This window comes from Scleropages formosus, chromosome 9 (assembly GCF_900964775.1).
Source record: "Scleropages formosus chromosome 9, fSclFor1.1, whole genome shotgun sequence".
Lineage (NCBI taxonomy): Eukaryota > Metazoa > Chordata > Actinopteri > Osteoglossiformes > Osteoglossidae > Scleropages > Scleropages formosus.
Genome location: NC_041814.1, coordinates 6,097,414 through 6,113,032, shown reverse-complemented (window position 1 = coordinate 6,113,032; position 15,619 = coordinate 6,097,414). Strand labels below are relative to the sequence as shown.

Sequence of the window (15,619 nt, the reverse complement as noted above, 5' to 3'; positions counted from 1 at the left end):
GTCAAGGGGTGGGATATATTAGGCAGAAAGTGAACAATCATTTTTTGAATTTGATGTGTTGGAAGCAGGAAAAATGGGCAAGCATAAGGATCTGAGCGACTTTGACAAGGGCCAAATTGTGGTGGCTAGACGACTGGGTCAGAGCATCTCCAAAACAGCAGGGCTTGTGAGGTGTTCCCGGTATGCAGTGGTTAGTACCTACCAAAAGTGGTCCCAGGAAGGACAACCGGTAAACCAGCAACAGGATCATGGGCGCCCAAGACGCATTGATGCGCATGGGGAACGAAGGCTACCTGTCTGGTCCGATCCCACAGAAGAGCTACTGTAGCACAAATTGCTGAAAACCTTAATGCTGGCCATGATAGAAAGTTGTCAGAACACACAGTGCATCACAGCTTGGTGCGTATGGAGCTGTGTAGCTGTAGAGAGTGTCCTAAAGCGCCTACAATGGGCACGTGAGCATCAGAACTGGACCAAGGAGCAATGGAAGAAAGTGGCCCAGTGTCTTGAATCACATTTTCCTTTAGATCATGTGGATGGCCGGGTGCATATGCGTCCTTTACCTGGGGAAGAGATGGCAGCAGGATGTACCATGGGAAGAAGGCAAGCCAGCAGAGGCAGTGTGATGCTCTGGCCAGTGTTCTGCTGGGAAAATCTGGGTCCTGGCATTCATGTGGATGTTACTTTGACATGTACTACCTACCTAAAGATTGTTGCAGACCACGTACACCCCTTCATGGCAACGGTATTCCCTGATGACAGTGGCCTCTTTCAGAGAGATAATGTACCCTGCCACACTGGAAAAATTGTTAAAAAGTTCAAGGTGTTGATTTGGCCTTCAAATTCTCCAGATATCAATTCGATACAGCATCTGTAGGATGCGCTGGGAAAACAAGTCTGATCCATGGAGGCCCCACCTCGCAACTTACAGGACTTAAAGGATCTGCTGATAACATCTTGGTGCCAGATACTACAGGACACCTTCACAGGTCTTGTGGAGTCCATACCTCATCGGGTCAGAGCTGTTTTGGCAGCTCAAAGGGAACCTACACAATATTACACACACACACACACACACACACACACACACTTTCTGAACTGCTTGTCCCATACGGGGTCGCAGGGAACCAGAGCCCACCCGGCAACACAGGGCATAAGGCCGGAGGGGGAGGGGACACACCCAGGACGGGACACCAGTCCGTCACAAGGCACCCCAAGCAGGACTCGAACCCCAGACCCACTGGAGAGCAGGACCCAGTCCTACCCACTGTGTCACTGCGCCACCACGCCCCTCCCTACACAATATTAGCCAGGTGGTTTTACTGTTTTTGCTGATCAGTATATTATACGATTTTAGATGAAACCATAAACTCAACATTGAATAGTTTAGATACAACCCATCCATCCTTAGATTTTAAGTCAAATAAGAAAGGCAATGGAAATCTTCAAAACAATAATCTATGGATTTTGTCTTTTGTCATTTGTTTGTGGTCTGTGAAGTAAAAAAAATGTAATAAAATATTTGTGGTCCTCAAAATAGTCAACAGGAGCTTCATACTGCTGTAAGCTACAGTTTATATGTGTATACGTTTACCGGAATAAGGAACATATACTACAGACCTGGAGGAGTATAACATGGCCTGAGTTGTTCTTCCCCATGTTCTTCTTGAATGGACTTATGATCACACTCTTTCAGAAATAGACTACCCATTTCAGAGTGTTTGGTTTGAACAGTAACCGGCTACAGATTTCGTAACCTCATGTGGTATATTTTCCTATTAACCATAAGGTCCAGTAATTCCACTAAAAAGCAAATATAATAGACCTCATTTGGTTGTCCCCAGAGATTAATTACATTTCATGGTTAATTCTTTGAAGAACACATGGACTAAAACACATCTTCATCTGTTTTATGCATCTTCTCGAGTGATGAACATTGGTGCATATGGTGGAAAGTAACAAACTGGGTTTACTTAAGAATCACACGTCTGCAAATATGTCTCTTTCTCCTAATGTAATGCACAAATTGTATTTTCTCTGAGATGTATGTTGCTTTGATAATGGTTTGGGTAAATGAATACATGTAAGTGTAAATGGCGGTGGTGTGGCTGGCAATGCCAACACTATATTTTGTCCTGGAGGTTTCAACCACTGTTCTCACCCTCTTGCAGTTTGTCAGGAGGAGGAACCATCTAATCTGCCTCTTGGAGTGGCTGTTCGCAACCTTGTCAAAATTTATAAGCAGGGTGCTAAGCTGGCTGTCAACCACCTCAATCTCAAATTCTACGAAGGTCAGATCACTTCATTTCTGGGCCACAATGGTGCTGGCAAGACCACCACTATGTAAGGGCTGTGTGTTTGTGACCAAAACCAAATGTTTTGATAGTGCTTCTTACAGTTACATAATGGTGCTTATGTATGTATCTGTCCCTTTTATGAAATGCCTTGTTCATTACTGTCACCATCAGGTCCATCCTAACAGGCCTGTTTCCTCCCACTGCTGGTACTGTATACATCAAGGGTATGGACATCCGCACTGACATGGATGATATCCGCAAGATCCTTGGCGTGTGTCCTCAACATAATGTCCTCTTTGACATGTAAGAATAAGGGGTACATAGCAGTTCTGTTTTAGTAGCTACTTGGTATTGAAAAAATAATGAGCAGTATAATCTTCCATATCTATAAATTACTCAGAAATGTGAAATGTATCATTGAGCAAATTGAGAAATGAGCATTCTTCTAAACTTGGCAAGATGTGGAAATTAATATAGTACTGTTTTGGTTTTCAGACTGACTGTGGAAGAGCATGTGTGGTTCTACGGGTGTCTGAAAGGATTATCAGGTCCTGAAATAAGAGACGAGATGGACAAGCTGCTGGAGGATGTAGGACTGCTACACAAACGCCATGAACAGATCAAGAACCTCTCTGGTACTTTTTGAGTATTTCCTTCCAAAAAGCTGCTTGTATAACATACTTATCCAGTACACAACAGAAACCATCACTGAAACCATGAATAGAGAAGAAGGCAAAGTGCAATAATGAAAGTGACAGCATTTGTGCTTACAACCTCAAACTGATTTTACATTCACCCTCAGGTGGCATGCAAAGGAAGTTGTCTGTGGCTATTGCCTTTGTGGGAGGGTCCAAGGTGGTGGTTCTGGATGAGCCCACTGCAGGTGTGGACCCCTATTCCCGCAGGGGCATCTGGGACCTGTTGCTGAAGTACCGAAAAGGTCAGCACACTATGTGGAGTACTTTTTACTTTACAGGTTTGCATGGTCCATCAAAAACACCATTTAATATTTCCATCTGGAATGGTGTGTTGTACGAACTTCTGTTGCCTTCTTTGTACAACCCACCTGTGTTAGGAGTTTGTATGTGTGTAACCATGGCTGGGGATGTTTCATAAAACTTGTTGCGGATCTGCAAATGTAAAATGCATCACTTTGAAGACAGTAAAGGCTATTTGATTGTGTGTGCAAGCTATGTGTTAAATTAATATTTCATCAGAAAAATGTCCAAGGACATTGACTTCACATAGCAACCACTTGTGTGGTTTTTCATGACACGAGAGGAACACAAGTGCTTTTCTGGTGCCTTCTGCCACACACTTCTGGGGGGCACAAACACAAAGAATCATGCCAACTCCACACCCCCTGAGCAGGATTCAAACCCCATACCTACCAAATGGCTCGGTAGCTGGGGGGGGGCAGCAGCTTTAACCACTGTGCTGCTGCATCCCAATCAAGCCACTCCCTTCCATTTATAATTTTATGTATTAATTGTGTGTGTGTGTGTGTGTGTGTGTGTGTGTGTGTGTGTGTGTATTAATGTTAATGATAGGAAATACTCATTTTGTTTTTTCATTGTACTTAATCTTTTATCCTGTGTATATAATTCTGCCATGCACTTGTATATAACAGCCTTTTTCTGTTAAACCGTTTACTGTCTGTTGTCAGGATATCCTGCTGTCTTTCCTGATGTCAGCATCTCTGGTTCTTGTGCACTGTCCTCCTTTGATTGCAGACCGCACCATTATCCTGTCCACTCATTACATGGATGAAGCCGACCTCCTGGGTGACAGGATCGCCATCATCTCTCAGGGACAGCTGTGCTGCTGTGGCTCCCCACTCTTCCTGAAGGCTCATCTGGGGACTGGCTACTACCTCACAGCTGTGAAGGATGATGACAATCGTGCACCAGATTGCAGCGTAACCACTGGAAAGCCCATGTCCTCTGCCATCAAGAAGGTAAAAAGTTTTCTTGATGTTTCTCTTAACCACTGGGAATACAATTGAATGTTACATTTATTGTAAAATTTTTTCGTAACGACATAAACAATACAAACAAAACTAGTCACAAATAACACTATCATATCTAGGTGGATCTGAGATGGCATCAAACACAGTAACATGTGCGATTAGCTTTATTCTGCTGTTATTCTGATATGCCTGCAGTACCCCATTCCCCATGTGATTCACTCTTCTTCTGTGTGTCTCAGGATAGCGACTCCTCCAAGAGCGATGACACAGGTCTGGGTGACGAGAGTGGCTTAGGTGAGCTTACTTACTCTGCGCCCTGGGATTGATGATTTATGCATTAAATTCAACCATAGGTTAATCTAACTCTCCTCACGTACTTGGTCCTCGCTATCCACCAGGCACGGCAGCTCTGCTGGCACTGGCACAGCGCCATATATCTCAGGTCCGGCTGGTGGAAGATGTGGGCAGAGAGGTGGTGATCAATTTTCCCCATGCGGCTGCGGAGGACGGCACCCTGGCTTCCTTTCTAGCAGAGCTGGACCGGAGGTTGGCTGAGCTCGGCATTGCCAGTTATGGCCTTTCCGACACCACTCTGGAGGAGGTGAGGTTGAAATACTAAAACAAGTACAAACATGGGACATTAAAGTGTTTAGCACTCTTGTCTGCAGTACATCAAACTTTTTTAAGGATCAAAGGTCTTACAGTATTAAGTACACAGCATAACCTTAAGTATACAGCCTGAATATGGTTATATACAACTGGAATAGCTCGAGAGGAACATTTTTGAATTATTGAGAGTTAACTTGCACTTAGCTTGCATTTGTGCAGAATTAAAGGGTTTGTTTTGAAACGGGTGGATAAAACACACGTGAGTGCCAGTCTTTGTTTTCTGAGCTCTGCATACATTTCCAGATCTTTCTGAAAGTTGCTGAAGAAACGGGGGTGGATGCTGACCCTGAGGAGATGTGCTCAAAGCCATCTGGTCCCCACGGCCAGCGGAACGACCGCTTCGATGAACCGGAGACAGGTAGCTTCATAGCTTCCCTCCTCCTGCAGGGAGTGTCCTTTCATTTTATTTGTTGTCCAGACATGTCTGTTGTCTTTAGCTCAATATGTGAACACTGTCCAATGCATCATCTGTGTTGCTTCTTGACTGTCTTTTTGTCTGTCCACACTGCTGCTAGGAAGGAAGCCATTGCGCAAACAAGGTAGATTTCACTTGAAATTTGGAAAGGTGTCCCACAAGTTGTGCAATAAATTCACATGCTCTTCCCATTAAACTTCCTGTTTTTAGAAAATATTTTATTTGCAAAGAAGAACTTGGTCCTGTACCTTAATTTTGCTAGGTCAAAACCCATTGCCTGCTACTGCTGTAGTATCCTTAAGCATCATCCATATTCTGAACTGATGCAGTGAAGTACCCAGCTGTATAAATGGGTCAAATATGTATGTCTCTTTTGATAAAAGCACTTGCAACACAATGGCAGCAAAGCAATTCTACTTGGCATACCCCTGCATATTCCTAAAGTATTAAAGCAAACTGCAGCAGCTAATGTCATATATTTAAAACATAACATCCAGGGTATTGACACATCAGTTATTGTTTTCACTCACACAGAACCTCTGGAAACGGACCCTTTGAGTGGTGATGGGAGGGGTGGTGTGCCCCGTATCGGATGGGGTCTGACCGTACAGCAGCTACGGGCCCTTTTCATTAAGAGGTGGCTATACGCTAGACGCAGTCGAAGGGGCATCTTTGCACAGGTAACCTTTAATAATGCTTCATTGCACAGTTTCCGTCTTTGTGCATAAAAATTGCTGGTCAGAGAGTACAAAATGTTGAAGATCCTTGAAGTCACCGCTTTGTCTTCTTTCAGATTGTCTTGCCTGCTGTGTTTGTGCTGATTGCCCTGCTGTTCAGCCTTATTGTCCCACCTTTTGGAAAGTACCCGTCTCTGGAGCTGCAGCCCTGGATGTATGGAGAGCAGTACACATTTTTCAGGTAGGGAATTCTCCTCAGTTGCTTACATTCTGACACTTTCTCCTCTTTACTCCCAATACCTTGAGTTTTATTTTATTCTACTTGGTTTTTTCAGCAATGATGCCCCTGGGGACCCAGAAATCCATAATCTGCTGGATGCCCTACTAGATAACCCTGGTTTTGGGACCGAGTGTATGGAAAGGAATGGGTAAGGCATTGTTTCTCCTCTACAGTATGGTCTTGTAGACATGCAGGCAGATTTTTAAAATTCTGTTTTTAAAGTGTACTTGTCTCAGAATTTTCTAGTTGGTTATCATGGAAGTGTAGCAGACTGTCCACCATGTTTTAGTGCCATGAGGAGGATCTGATCTGAATGCATTATTGTAAACTGTATGTGTTTCCCGCTCAAGCATGGGGAAATCTTCCCTGCCTTCAGTGTTGCTAACGCACTGTGTCGGATTCAGGGAGAGCCGGTGTACAGAAGAAGAAGGTGCTGTGTTCAGAAGGCCTCAGATTCCCTACTCTACATGGAAGCTCTTCAGCACTGGGAACTGGAGTGCAGCCAAGCCCTCCCCTGAGTGTCAGTGCAGCACTGACAAGGTCCGCAGAATGCTGGCAGACTGCCCAGAGGGGGCAGGTGGCATCCCCCCACCACAGGTGACAGCATTATTTGACCACTACAGTCCTTCCCCTCACACGCTTCTACCCTTCTTTGCTCCAGAGAACACTCAACATTCATAATGCTAATTCAGACACTTACTCACTCACTATTGATGACTTTTTGTCCTGTTGCAGGATTGTGGTGGTCCAGATCCTATCCCAGAAACGTTAAGCTCTAGGCTAGGTAGGGTACACCCCAGACAGAATGCCAGTCAGTCACAGGGTAGCCTCACACACACACACACAAATCAATCATGCACACACTCACATTCTACAGACAATTAGGAGTCACTAATTCACCTGAAACACATCACTGGACTGTGGGATAAATCTGGACCATTTGAAGGAAACCCAGATGAACACGAGGAGGACATGCAAATTCTACACAGACTTCAGACTGATCAGGAGTCTCCTTACTTTTGATTGCAAATGCTAACACATGGTTTAAAATACAGGCTAATAATATTTTGTGTGGGATGGAAGAACTCTTCAGAATCCAATCTTTAAATTACTGTTAATAAAGCTGGATTTGACTTTATTACCCAGTGTGAAATGAATATTTATTTGTGTTTAACAGATCAAGAGGCCCACTGGAGACATCCTGCAGAACATGACTGGGCGAAACATCTCTGACTATCTGGTTAAGACATATCCGCAGATCCTGCGAAAAAGGTATGAGCTTGTCAAGACAATTCTAAGGACAATTTGATGAGCAATATTAAGAAAGCTATAAAGGTTACAGTTTTCATTAGCTATTTATGTTGTCTCAATCCAGTTTGAAGACCAAGAAATGGGTCAACGAGTTCAGGTAAATGTTTTGTAAATGTAATTTTAATCAAGTGGAGTAGATCAGATGGTACATATGTATACAAATGTCAGTCTCCATAATGACTAATGTAATAACTTACTGGGTTTGCTTTGTAGATATGGTGGATTTTCTCTGGGTGGCAGCAGTTCCCAGGCAGCACCCCAAGTTGATCGCGTGGAGGAGTCTATTCTTGCCATAAGAAGTCGCTACAGAATACATCAGGTTTGAACTGGATAGCATATTTTGGAGCTTCTTCAACAATTTGAAAATGTATTTCATCAGTCTATGAAACAATCTCTTCTCACCTGTCTCTTACCTGGATATTTTCATCTGTGTGTTAGTTATGCTTGACCACCCAGTTGACCCTGCTTTCTTATGGTTACAGAACAGTTCACTGAACAGGCTCCTGGACAGACTACCAGAATTTCTTGGTGGGCTGAGCAGTCGAAGAAATGTGAAGGTGAGAGAGTGGGGCCACAGTTTCTATTATTAAATCATCCTGCTCATTGTGTGGTACCTGGAGCTAATTCTCAGACTGTGGTTACCTCCATGCTAGGTGTGGTTCAACAACAAAGGTTGGCATGCCATGGCATCCTTTGTCAATGTCATGAACAATGGGCTCCTCCGTGCCAGCCTACCACCTGGAATTGAGCGGAGGAGACATGGAATTACAGCCTACAACCACCCCCTCAATCTCACCAAAGAACAGCTCACTGAGGTGGCAATGTGAGGACATTGGAATGTGTTGGCTCTATCAATGTTTTGACTCTAGCTTTTCCAGTCAGGGAACACTGATGGATTCTGGTCTCCTCAGAGATGTATCTCTCTCACTCTCTGTCTCTGGCTAGGATGACCACATCAGTGGATGTGCTGGTTTCAATCTGTGTGATGTTCGCCATGTCCTTCGTGCCAGCCAGCTTTGTGCTTTTCCTCATTGAGGAGCGCGTCAGCAAGGCCAAGCACTTGCAGTTTGTCAGTGGAGTGAAACCCGTCCTCTACTGGCTCGCCAATTTCACATGGGACATGGTCAGTTAGAATATGACTTATGTTTACTTGCTCAGTCACAACAGAAAACAGTGCTCTGTAATATCTGTATTTCAGATTACAATTGCATAGAAATCAGAATAATTCTAATCTGATTTGAAATGAGTATAAAGTTCACTGTATGCATTTCCTATGTTCCTAAATCTGCTCTGATTTTGTCCTGGTTATAGCTGAACTATGCTGTACCAGCTACGATGGTAGTCCTAATCTTCATTGGCTTCCAGCAACAGTCATATGTTTCTGACACTAATCTACCTGCTTTGGTTTTGCTACTCATGCTCTATGGGTAAGAACTAAGTATTGTGGCGCTTGATATTTACCGTAAAGTGGAAATTTAGTTGGACCAGTTAAAAAATGTTAAGCACCTTCTCAAATGTACAGCAACAAGGCATTGACTGGTGCTCTGATATTTCATTCAGTTCTTCCTCTCTCTGCTTCAGGTGGTCAATTACGCCTCTTATGTACCCAGCATCCTTCATATTTAATGTCCCAAGTACAGCCTATGTGGTCCTCACATCTGTCAACCTTTTCATTGGCATCAATGGCAGCATAGCCACATTTGTCCTGGAACTTTTCACAGATCAGGTACTGGGATTGAATCTGCTGGTCACACACAACCCACACACCACACCAGTCCTTTGTAGGTATATAGGGTTCCATAGCTACAGTGTCTTGAGGATTTTAAGTTGCATAATTTACAATGGGTATTAAAAAATATTTTTTTTCATAGTTTTAGCCCTACCTATAATACTGGACCATAATCCAGAAGGTTCTGGAATACATTTTAATTAACCTGTGATTTGTACTTCTTCCCTTCAGTCATGTGTATGAATGCATTCAGTCGCATTTGCTTACAGTTTAAGGTATAAAAGAAAGTTTGAGAAACTGCAGCACATTTGTGTGGTGCTCATTAACCCTCTTCAAAAGTTTCAGATTTATAACACCTTGTAGCAGGTTTAACAGTCAAAATAATTACCTCAGTTTTGATAGTTAAGAATGTGCTAAGGTTGAGCTGAATAAAGAGAGCACTGTGCAGTTGAAATGCGTGTCAGAAAGCAAGACTTGTTCCAACATTTATGGCTTAAAATTGAGCATTGAAAAGAAGATGTACCTGAAGTACCTGCACATGCTTCCGAAGGGGCAGCTACACAAAGTACCAGAGGATACGAACAGATTTTAAAGTGGTTTCAGTCAGCTGTTTCCAGTTATAACTGCCTTTTCCTTTTCTTTGAATCAGTAAATTTTTTAAGATATTATTTTTTGAATAAGGGTTTTATGTGCTTGATTTTTACCCCATTAATACTGGCCCTTCTCCTTTGTAGTATCTCAGTGATGTGAATAAGATCCTGAAGAAGGTCTTTCTGATCTTCCCACACTTCTGTCTGGGCCGTGGGCTCATTGATATGGCGAAAAACCAGGCCATGGTTGATGCTTTCCAGCGTCTGGGTATGTAACACTAGAAAATGAATCAATGTGCGGATACGTGTGGCTAAGGGAAAGGATGTTCACAGATCGATATTAACAAACACTACTGTGTCTGTAATTGGTGGGAGGGTATCGGGATTTCTCTATCCTGTTTTATGCACCTACTCGATCGATGAACCTTGGTGCAGCAAGTGGTAGGTAACGAACTAGGTTTGCTTGAGACTTTTATGTCTGCAGCTATGTCTCCTTCTCTTAATGTAATGCATAAATTGTACTTTTGCTGAGATGTACGTCGCTTTGGACAAAAGCATCTGCTAAATGAATAAATGTAAATGTAAATGTGTCTGTACATCCTTGTCTTGCCTTCATCTCACAACTGAATAACTTCCTCACAGGTGCAAATGCGTAACATGGACTAGTAGCTGTAACAGCACAATGGTTCCAATGTTCAGGATGAAAATACAGTGGCAACTGATTTTCTCAATATTCACAGGCACCAAACAGACTCTCGATCCCTTGTCCTGGGATTTTGTGGGAAAGAATTTGTTTGCCATGGCAGTGGAAGGTGTCATCTTCTTCCTGTTTACTTTACTGCTGCAGTACAAGTTTTTCATAAACTGCAGGTACATCAACTGCCGACTAGTACTGTGCTATACTGTCAAAGTCATTTGTCCATTATTGCATGTTATGTCAGAATCCACTGTGATTTGCAATTCAAAAAAGCCACTATGTTGAGATTAACCATTTTTTAGGCCCTTTTCTGACCTGGGTTTGCCCCCTCTGGGCCCAGAGGACCAGGATGTAGCTAAGGAAAGACGCAGAGTCACTAGTGGAAAAGCACAAGAAGATATACTGCTTATGAAAGAATTAAGTAAGGTAGGTAGCCAATGGAACACTGGTAGTGTCCAGAGACAGTATTTAGAACTTTTTCCACAAAGGACAAATCTGAAACATTAATATAGTGTTTTTTTTCAGTATCTTATTAACTGCAGTGCTTTCACTTCCACTATGCAGGTGTACAAAGTGGGAAGAAAGCCTGCAGTGGATCGTCTTTGTCTGGGGATTCCACGAGGGGAGGTGAGCAACATTTCTTATTCTTAAACTCAGTTCACTTGTGCCTGGTCACACTATAGATATGTAGCCTAGAAGTTGCTTGCTGAAATCCTTTCAATGCAGTGAACAGTATACTCCTCAGTAGGGTATGCTGACAGTGTGAAAGTGTGACCCAAGGTGTGTTTTGCATTCCTTCCTTGACTAGTGTTTTGGCCTTCTGGGGGTGAACGGTGCTGGGAAAACGTCCACATTTCGTATGCTCACTGGAGACACCGCTGTCACCTATGGAGAGGCCTTTCTCAATGGACACAGGTAAGTTTCTCTTGTCTTCATACAGGTTTGGCATATTTGATTCATACTTGATTGATTTTTAGCTAATGTGTTTCCTAAAATGTTCAGTACTTTAGGCGTAATGCAAGTTCTATCTTTTCAGTTGTTGCAATATATACTGCATAGTTGCAGCAGTCTTGCACACATGTGAAGATGACTTAGATTTTGATGTGGATGAGTTCTAAACAAGGCCTTGTTTTTATCAGCGTGCTGAATGAGATGGAGCGGGTTCACCAACTCATGGGCTACTGCCCACAGTTCGATGCCGTCAGTGACCTGCTCACTGGAAGGGAGCACCTGGAGTTCTATGCCCGTCTTCGTGGGGTCCGGGAAGAAGCTGTAGCGAAGGTGACAGAAGTAGTACACACACTCTCATACAAATATTAAAGATTGTACACTGTTATACAATGTTTAAGTAATTTTCATTAATTCAATTTGATTACACTTACATACTGGGAATAATGTGAAAACCTTGAAGATTCTCATTTTAGATGAGCAGATGAGCCTGGATGTGACCAAGAGTTTACTGGAATAGGGATACCAGTGTTTTTTACTCTTCGTTTAGGTTGCCCAGTGGGGAGTGAAAAAGCTTGGCCTCACCCAGTACGCTGAGCGTAAAGCAGGTGGCTACAGTGGGGGCAACAAACGTAAACTGTCTACTGCCATCTCCCTGATTGGGGCACCTCCTGTCATATTCCTGGTGAGTGAGAGCAAAACAGCACAGAAATGGGTTTTATGAACCGATTGAATTTTAACCAGCACATCTGTTGTGCTTACTTCTCTTACCCACATATGTCAATGCTTCATCAGGATGAGCCTACCACAGGCATGGACCCCAAGGCCAAGCGGTTCCTCTGGAATTGCATTCTCAGTGTCATCAAAGAGGGTCGATCTGTTATTCTCACCTCCCACAGGTAGAGGGTACTGTTTATCTCACACACACACACAATGTCTACAACTGCTTGTCCCAAGCAGAGTCACGGTGAACCAGAGCCTAACCTGGCAACAGAGGGCGCAGGGCTGGAGGGGGAGAGGACACACCCCAGACTGGACACCAGTCACGCCAGGCAACCCAAGCAGGGCTCAAACCCCAGACCCACCACAGAGCAGGCCCAGGCCAAACCCGCTGCACCACCGCGCCCCCTTCAGGACAGGACAGGATAATACTATTGATCCCAGCAGGGAAATTTACACTCAGCAGCTCAGCATAACACATAAGACATGACATATAAAACCAAAGTGCAGTTATACTGACAAAACAATAAATGAGTAACAAAATAAATTAAAAAGGGACAAAATGAACTTTTACATGTTACAGCTATCCTAGAACTAACTTGAGAATGATTAAAACAGTTCAATGACTCTTAGTGCACCCCCTGCATTGAGGAACTAAAAGGCCCTTGACTGGTATTAGGGAGACAGTTGACTGTTGGTAAGAAGCGCCCTCAAAAATACATCTTCGTGACCTGTAACTGAACAATCTGGTGACTAATGGCCATCACCTTGTGGAGGGAGTGTGCGCTATTGTCCATAATGGACACCAGTTTCGTCCTCATCTTGGCTTCTGCCGCTGGCTGCACTGAGTTGGGGTCAGACCCATGACAGAAACCACTGTCTTCCCAAGCTGGTTCAGTCTGCTGGTATGCATATAAATGTAAATGCTGGTCTTGAACACAGAGATGACCACCCCAGCATACAACAGCATAATAGATGAAATTGGCAACCATAGTCTGATAGAACATGTTTTGAATTTTGCTGTACACGTTAAACGACTTCAACTAAGAACGACGAGCCTGCTCTGTACTTCCTTATACAGCGTGTCCATGTTGTGTGACCAGTTCAGTTTATTCTTGATGTGCACCCCCAGGTACTTGTAGGAGCGAACAATCTCCATATCTGTATCAATAGAAATCAGCCACAAGGGCTCTTTGGCACAGTCAATGTCGGCCACCAGCTTGGTTAACCTTACCCAGTAAAGTCCTTATTTAAACGCCCGTACTCTACTCTGTTGCCTTTCTCTATACACCCAACAGTTGCACAGCCCAGACCTATATTTGTAGTTGGAGGTATAGAGGGTGAACAGGAACGGAGATGGTATTGCTCCCTGTGGTGCCCCTTTGTTGCTGACCACCATGTTGGAGAGAGTCCCAAAGACTGACAAACTGCGTTCTGCCTGTCAGATAGTCATAGAGTCCATAACCCCTGTGATGTACCAATGCACACTAATTTAGTCAGTTACTAGACTTATTTAATCTATATTGTCAACTTTTATGTCAGTAAGCTCTTGCAAGTGTTTTTGTGTCCATTTTCACAGCATGGAGGAATGTGAAGCTCTGTGCACCAGAATGGCCATCATGGTCAATGGAAGGTTCCGTTGCCTGGGTTCTGTGCAACACCTCAAGAACAGGTATGGGATTTTGGGTCGTGATGGTAATCATAGGACAAACCTGGTGTGACAAAATATAAAAATAGACTGTAGAATATCCAAAATAGACTGCCAAAATTTACTGTAGAATATCCAACAAGATCAGTGCTTTGATTATCTCAACAGTTAACAATATCAGCTTGACAGCAGCATATTTATATTAGTTTTTATCCCAATTTAGGGACACAGTCAAGATGGTATGATGGTGAACAGATAGGTTTACAATGAATTTATATATAGCTGTTTTAACCTTGCTACCTTGCAGATATTCACTGTGTGGACTGCCATTGATGCACTAATAGAACGCAGGGTGTTCTAAATGTAATCTCATTACCTCTAGTAATTCTTATTACAGTCAATAACATCTGAATGATGTTTATGTGTAAGTTAGAGATTTCTCAGTTTCTAAAGTTTCATGCATGAAATACATAAAATAATATGAATATATATGAAATTTGGCTTGCTGACTGGTTGGACCAGGGTTCCAACAGAGTGGGTCCAAGCTGACCAATGGTTATATCAATGGTGAAGACAGTTAACATAAATTTTTTTCAGATTATAAGCGGTGATAAGGAGTGTTACAATTGCTGTTAATTGTATATTATAAATAAAGATCTATTTTACTTAGACTGATATAAAATTCCAATGTTCATATGAAATCTCACAGGTTTGGCGATGGCTACACAATCATTCTGCGCATGTTAGAGCCAACCGAGGAGCCCTGTCCTGTGGACGTGTTTATAAGGACCTCGTTCCCTGCTATTGAGTTGAAGGAGCGACACCAGAATGTTCTGCAGTACCAGCTGCCCTCCCATGCCTGCTCCCTGGCTCACGTTTTCTCCGTGCTCTCCAACAGCTGCAGAGAACTAGGCATCGCAGATTACTCTGTATCTCAGACCACACTAGACCAGGTAGATGACTAAAGCTGTGAATGTACCTGAGAAATCCTTAATTGGCAGAAGTAGTGCCACAGATTAAATTTGAAAAATGTGGTACAAAATCTGTGTAATTTTATTGCAGGTGTTTGTGAACTTTGCAAAGGACCAAAGTGATGATGACCAGCTGAGGGAGGTGAGTGTAATCAGGACAATAGAGACTGCTCCATCCAGCCGACCGGCACTACCCGGCAGGGCCCTTGAAGTCATGTCGAAGGAGGTGAATGGGGCAGTAGGTAGCGGGATGTCCATGGCAAAGAGACCACCATCTCAGAGGGAGTCAACAGCCAATGGAGCGGAATCCCGAGAAGAGGCATCCAGCAGCAAGGACCCTACAGCACTGTTCTTGGTGAACAGCAGCTCACAGGAGAGCAAGATGTGAGCTGTGATTGCACAGCTGGTCAGAATAATGACAAAGTTTAACACAAGGCAGCACCGCACCTTTACTTTATTGTCTTGGTGGGGAAAAAATTCAAAGTCTCTCGGATGAAATCTGAGTTTGGTGCCTTGATTATTTTGGTAAGAAGCTGTACTACAGAGTATGCTGCAATTCTTATACCTTTCTGCTGTTTTCAGGTATTTTTTGGGGCACTAGAAATATTTCCATTTGCTCTGTGAAGTTCAAAGTTTGGGTCTTTTCAAATGCTGCTCTGCTGTACCATTGTCATTCACACACACACACACACACACAC

General features: G+C 43.3%; 1 protein-coding gene across 3 annotated transcripts in view; it reads left to right on the top strand.

Annotated features, from left to right (window-relative positions):
* abca7 (ATP-binding cassette, sub-family A (ABC1), member 7) overlaps nt 1-15,619 on the top strand; it is a 29,423-nt gene extending 13,804 nt beyond the window's left edge. For 2 of the 3 annotated variants that reach the window (XM_018745881.2, XM_018745882.2), the window contains exons 19-50: nt 2,172-2,343; nt 2,469-2,600; nt 2,793-2,932; nt 3,100-3,237; nt 4,031-4,254; nt 4,506-4,560; nt 4,665-4,867; nt 5,179-5,293; nt 5,451-5,474; nt 5,885-6,030; nt 6,144-6,268; nt 6,363-6,455; nt 6,712-6,904; nt 7,485-7,579; nt 7,683-7,715; nt 7,832-7,937; nt 8,101-8,175; nt 8,272-8,441; nt 8,564-8,741; nt 8,930-9,045; nt 9,200-9,344; nt 10,082-10,205; nt 10,678-10,807; nt 10,937-11,060; nt 11,199-11,261; nt 11,443-11,549; nt 11,774-11,915; nt 12,133-12,267; nt 12,378-12,481; nt 13,882-13,974; nt 14,660-14,903; nt 15,013-15,619. In XM_018745881.2, coding sequence (XP_018601397.2) covers nt 2,172-2,343; nt 2,469-2,600; nt 2,793-2,932; nt 3,100-3,237; nt 4,031-4,254; nt 4,506-4,560; nt 4,665-4,867; nt 5,179-5,293; nt 5,451-5,474; nt 5,885-6,030; nt 6,144-6,268; nt 6,363-6,455; nt 6,712-6,904; nt 7,485-7,579; nt 7,683-7,715; nt 7,832-7,937; nt 8,101-8,175; nt 8,272-8,441; nt 8,564-8,741; nt 8,930-9,045; nt 9,200-9,344; nt 10,082-10,205; nt 10,678-10,807; nt 10,937-11,060; nt 11,199-11,261; nt 11,443-11,549; nt 11,774-11,915; nt 12,133-12,267; nt 12,378-12,481; nt 13,882-13,974; nt 14,660-14,903; nt 15,013-15,309 — 4,241 coding nt within the window. In that variant the 3' untranslated portion in view covers nt 15,310-15,619. The remainder of the gene's footprint in view (nt 1-2,171; nt 2,344-2,468; nt 2,601-2,792; nt 2,933-3,099; nt 3,238-4,030; nt 4,255-4,505; nt 4,561-4,664; nt 4,868-5,178; nt 5,294-5,450; nt 5,475-5,884; nt 6,031-6,143; nt 6,269-6,362; nt 6,456-6,711; nt 6,905-7,484; nt 7,580-7,682; nt 7,716-7,831; nt 7,938-8,100; nt 8,176-8,271; nt 8,442-8,563; nt 8,742-8,929; nt 9,046-9,199; nt 9,345-10,081; nt 10,206-10,677; nt 10,808-10,936; nt 11,061-11,198; nt 11,262-11,442; nt 11,550-11,773; nt 11,916-12,132; nt 12,268-12,377; nt 12,482-13,881; nt 13,975-14,659; nt 14,904-15,012) is intronic. The other variant, XM_018745886.2, reaches the window with a different exon arrangement.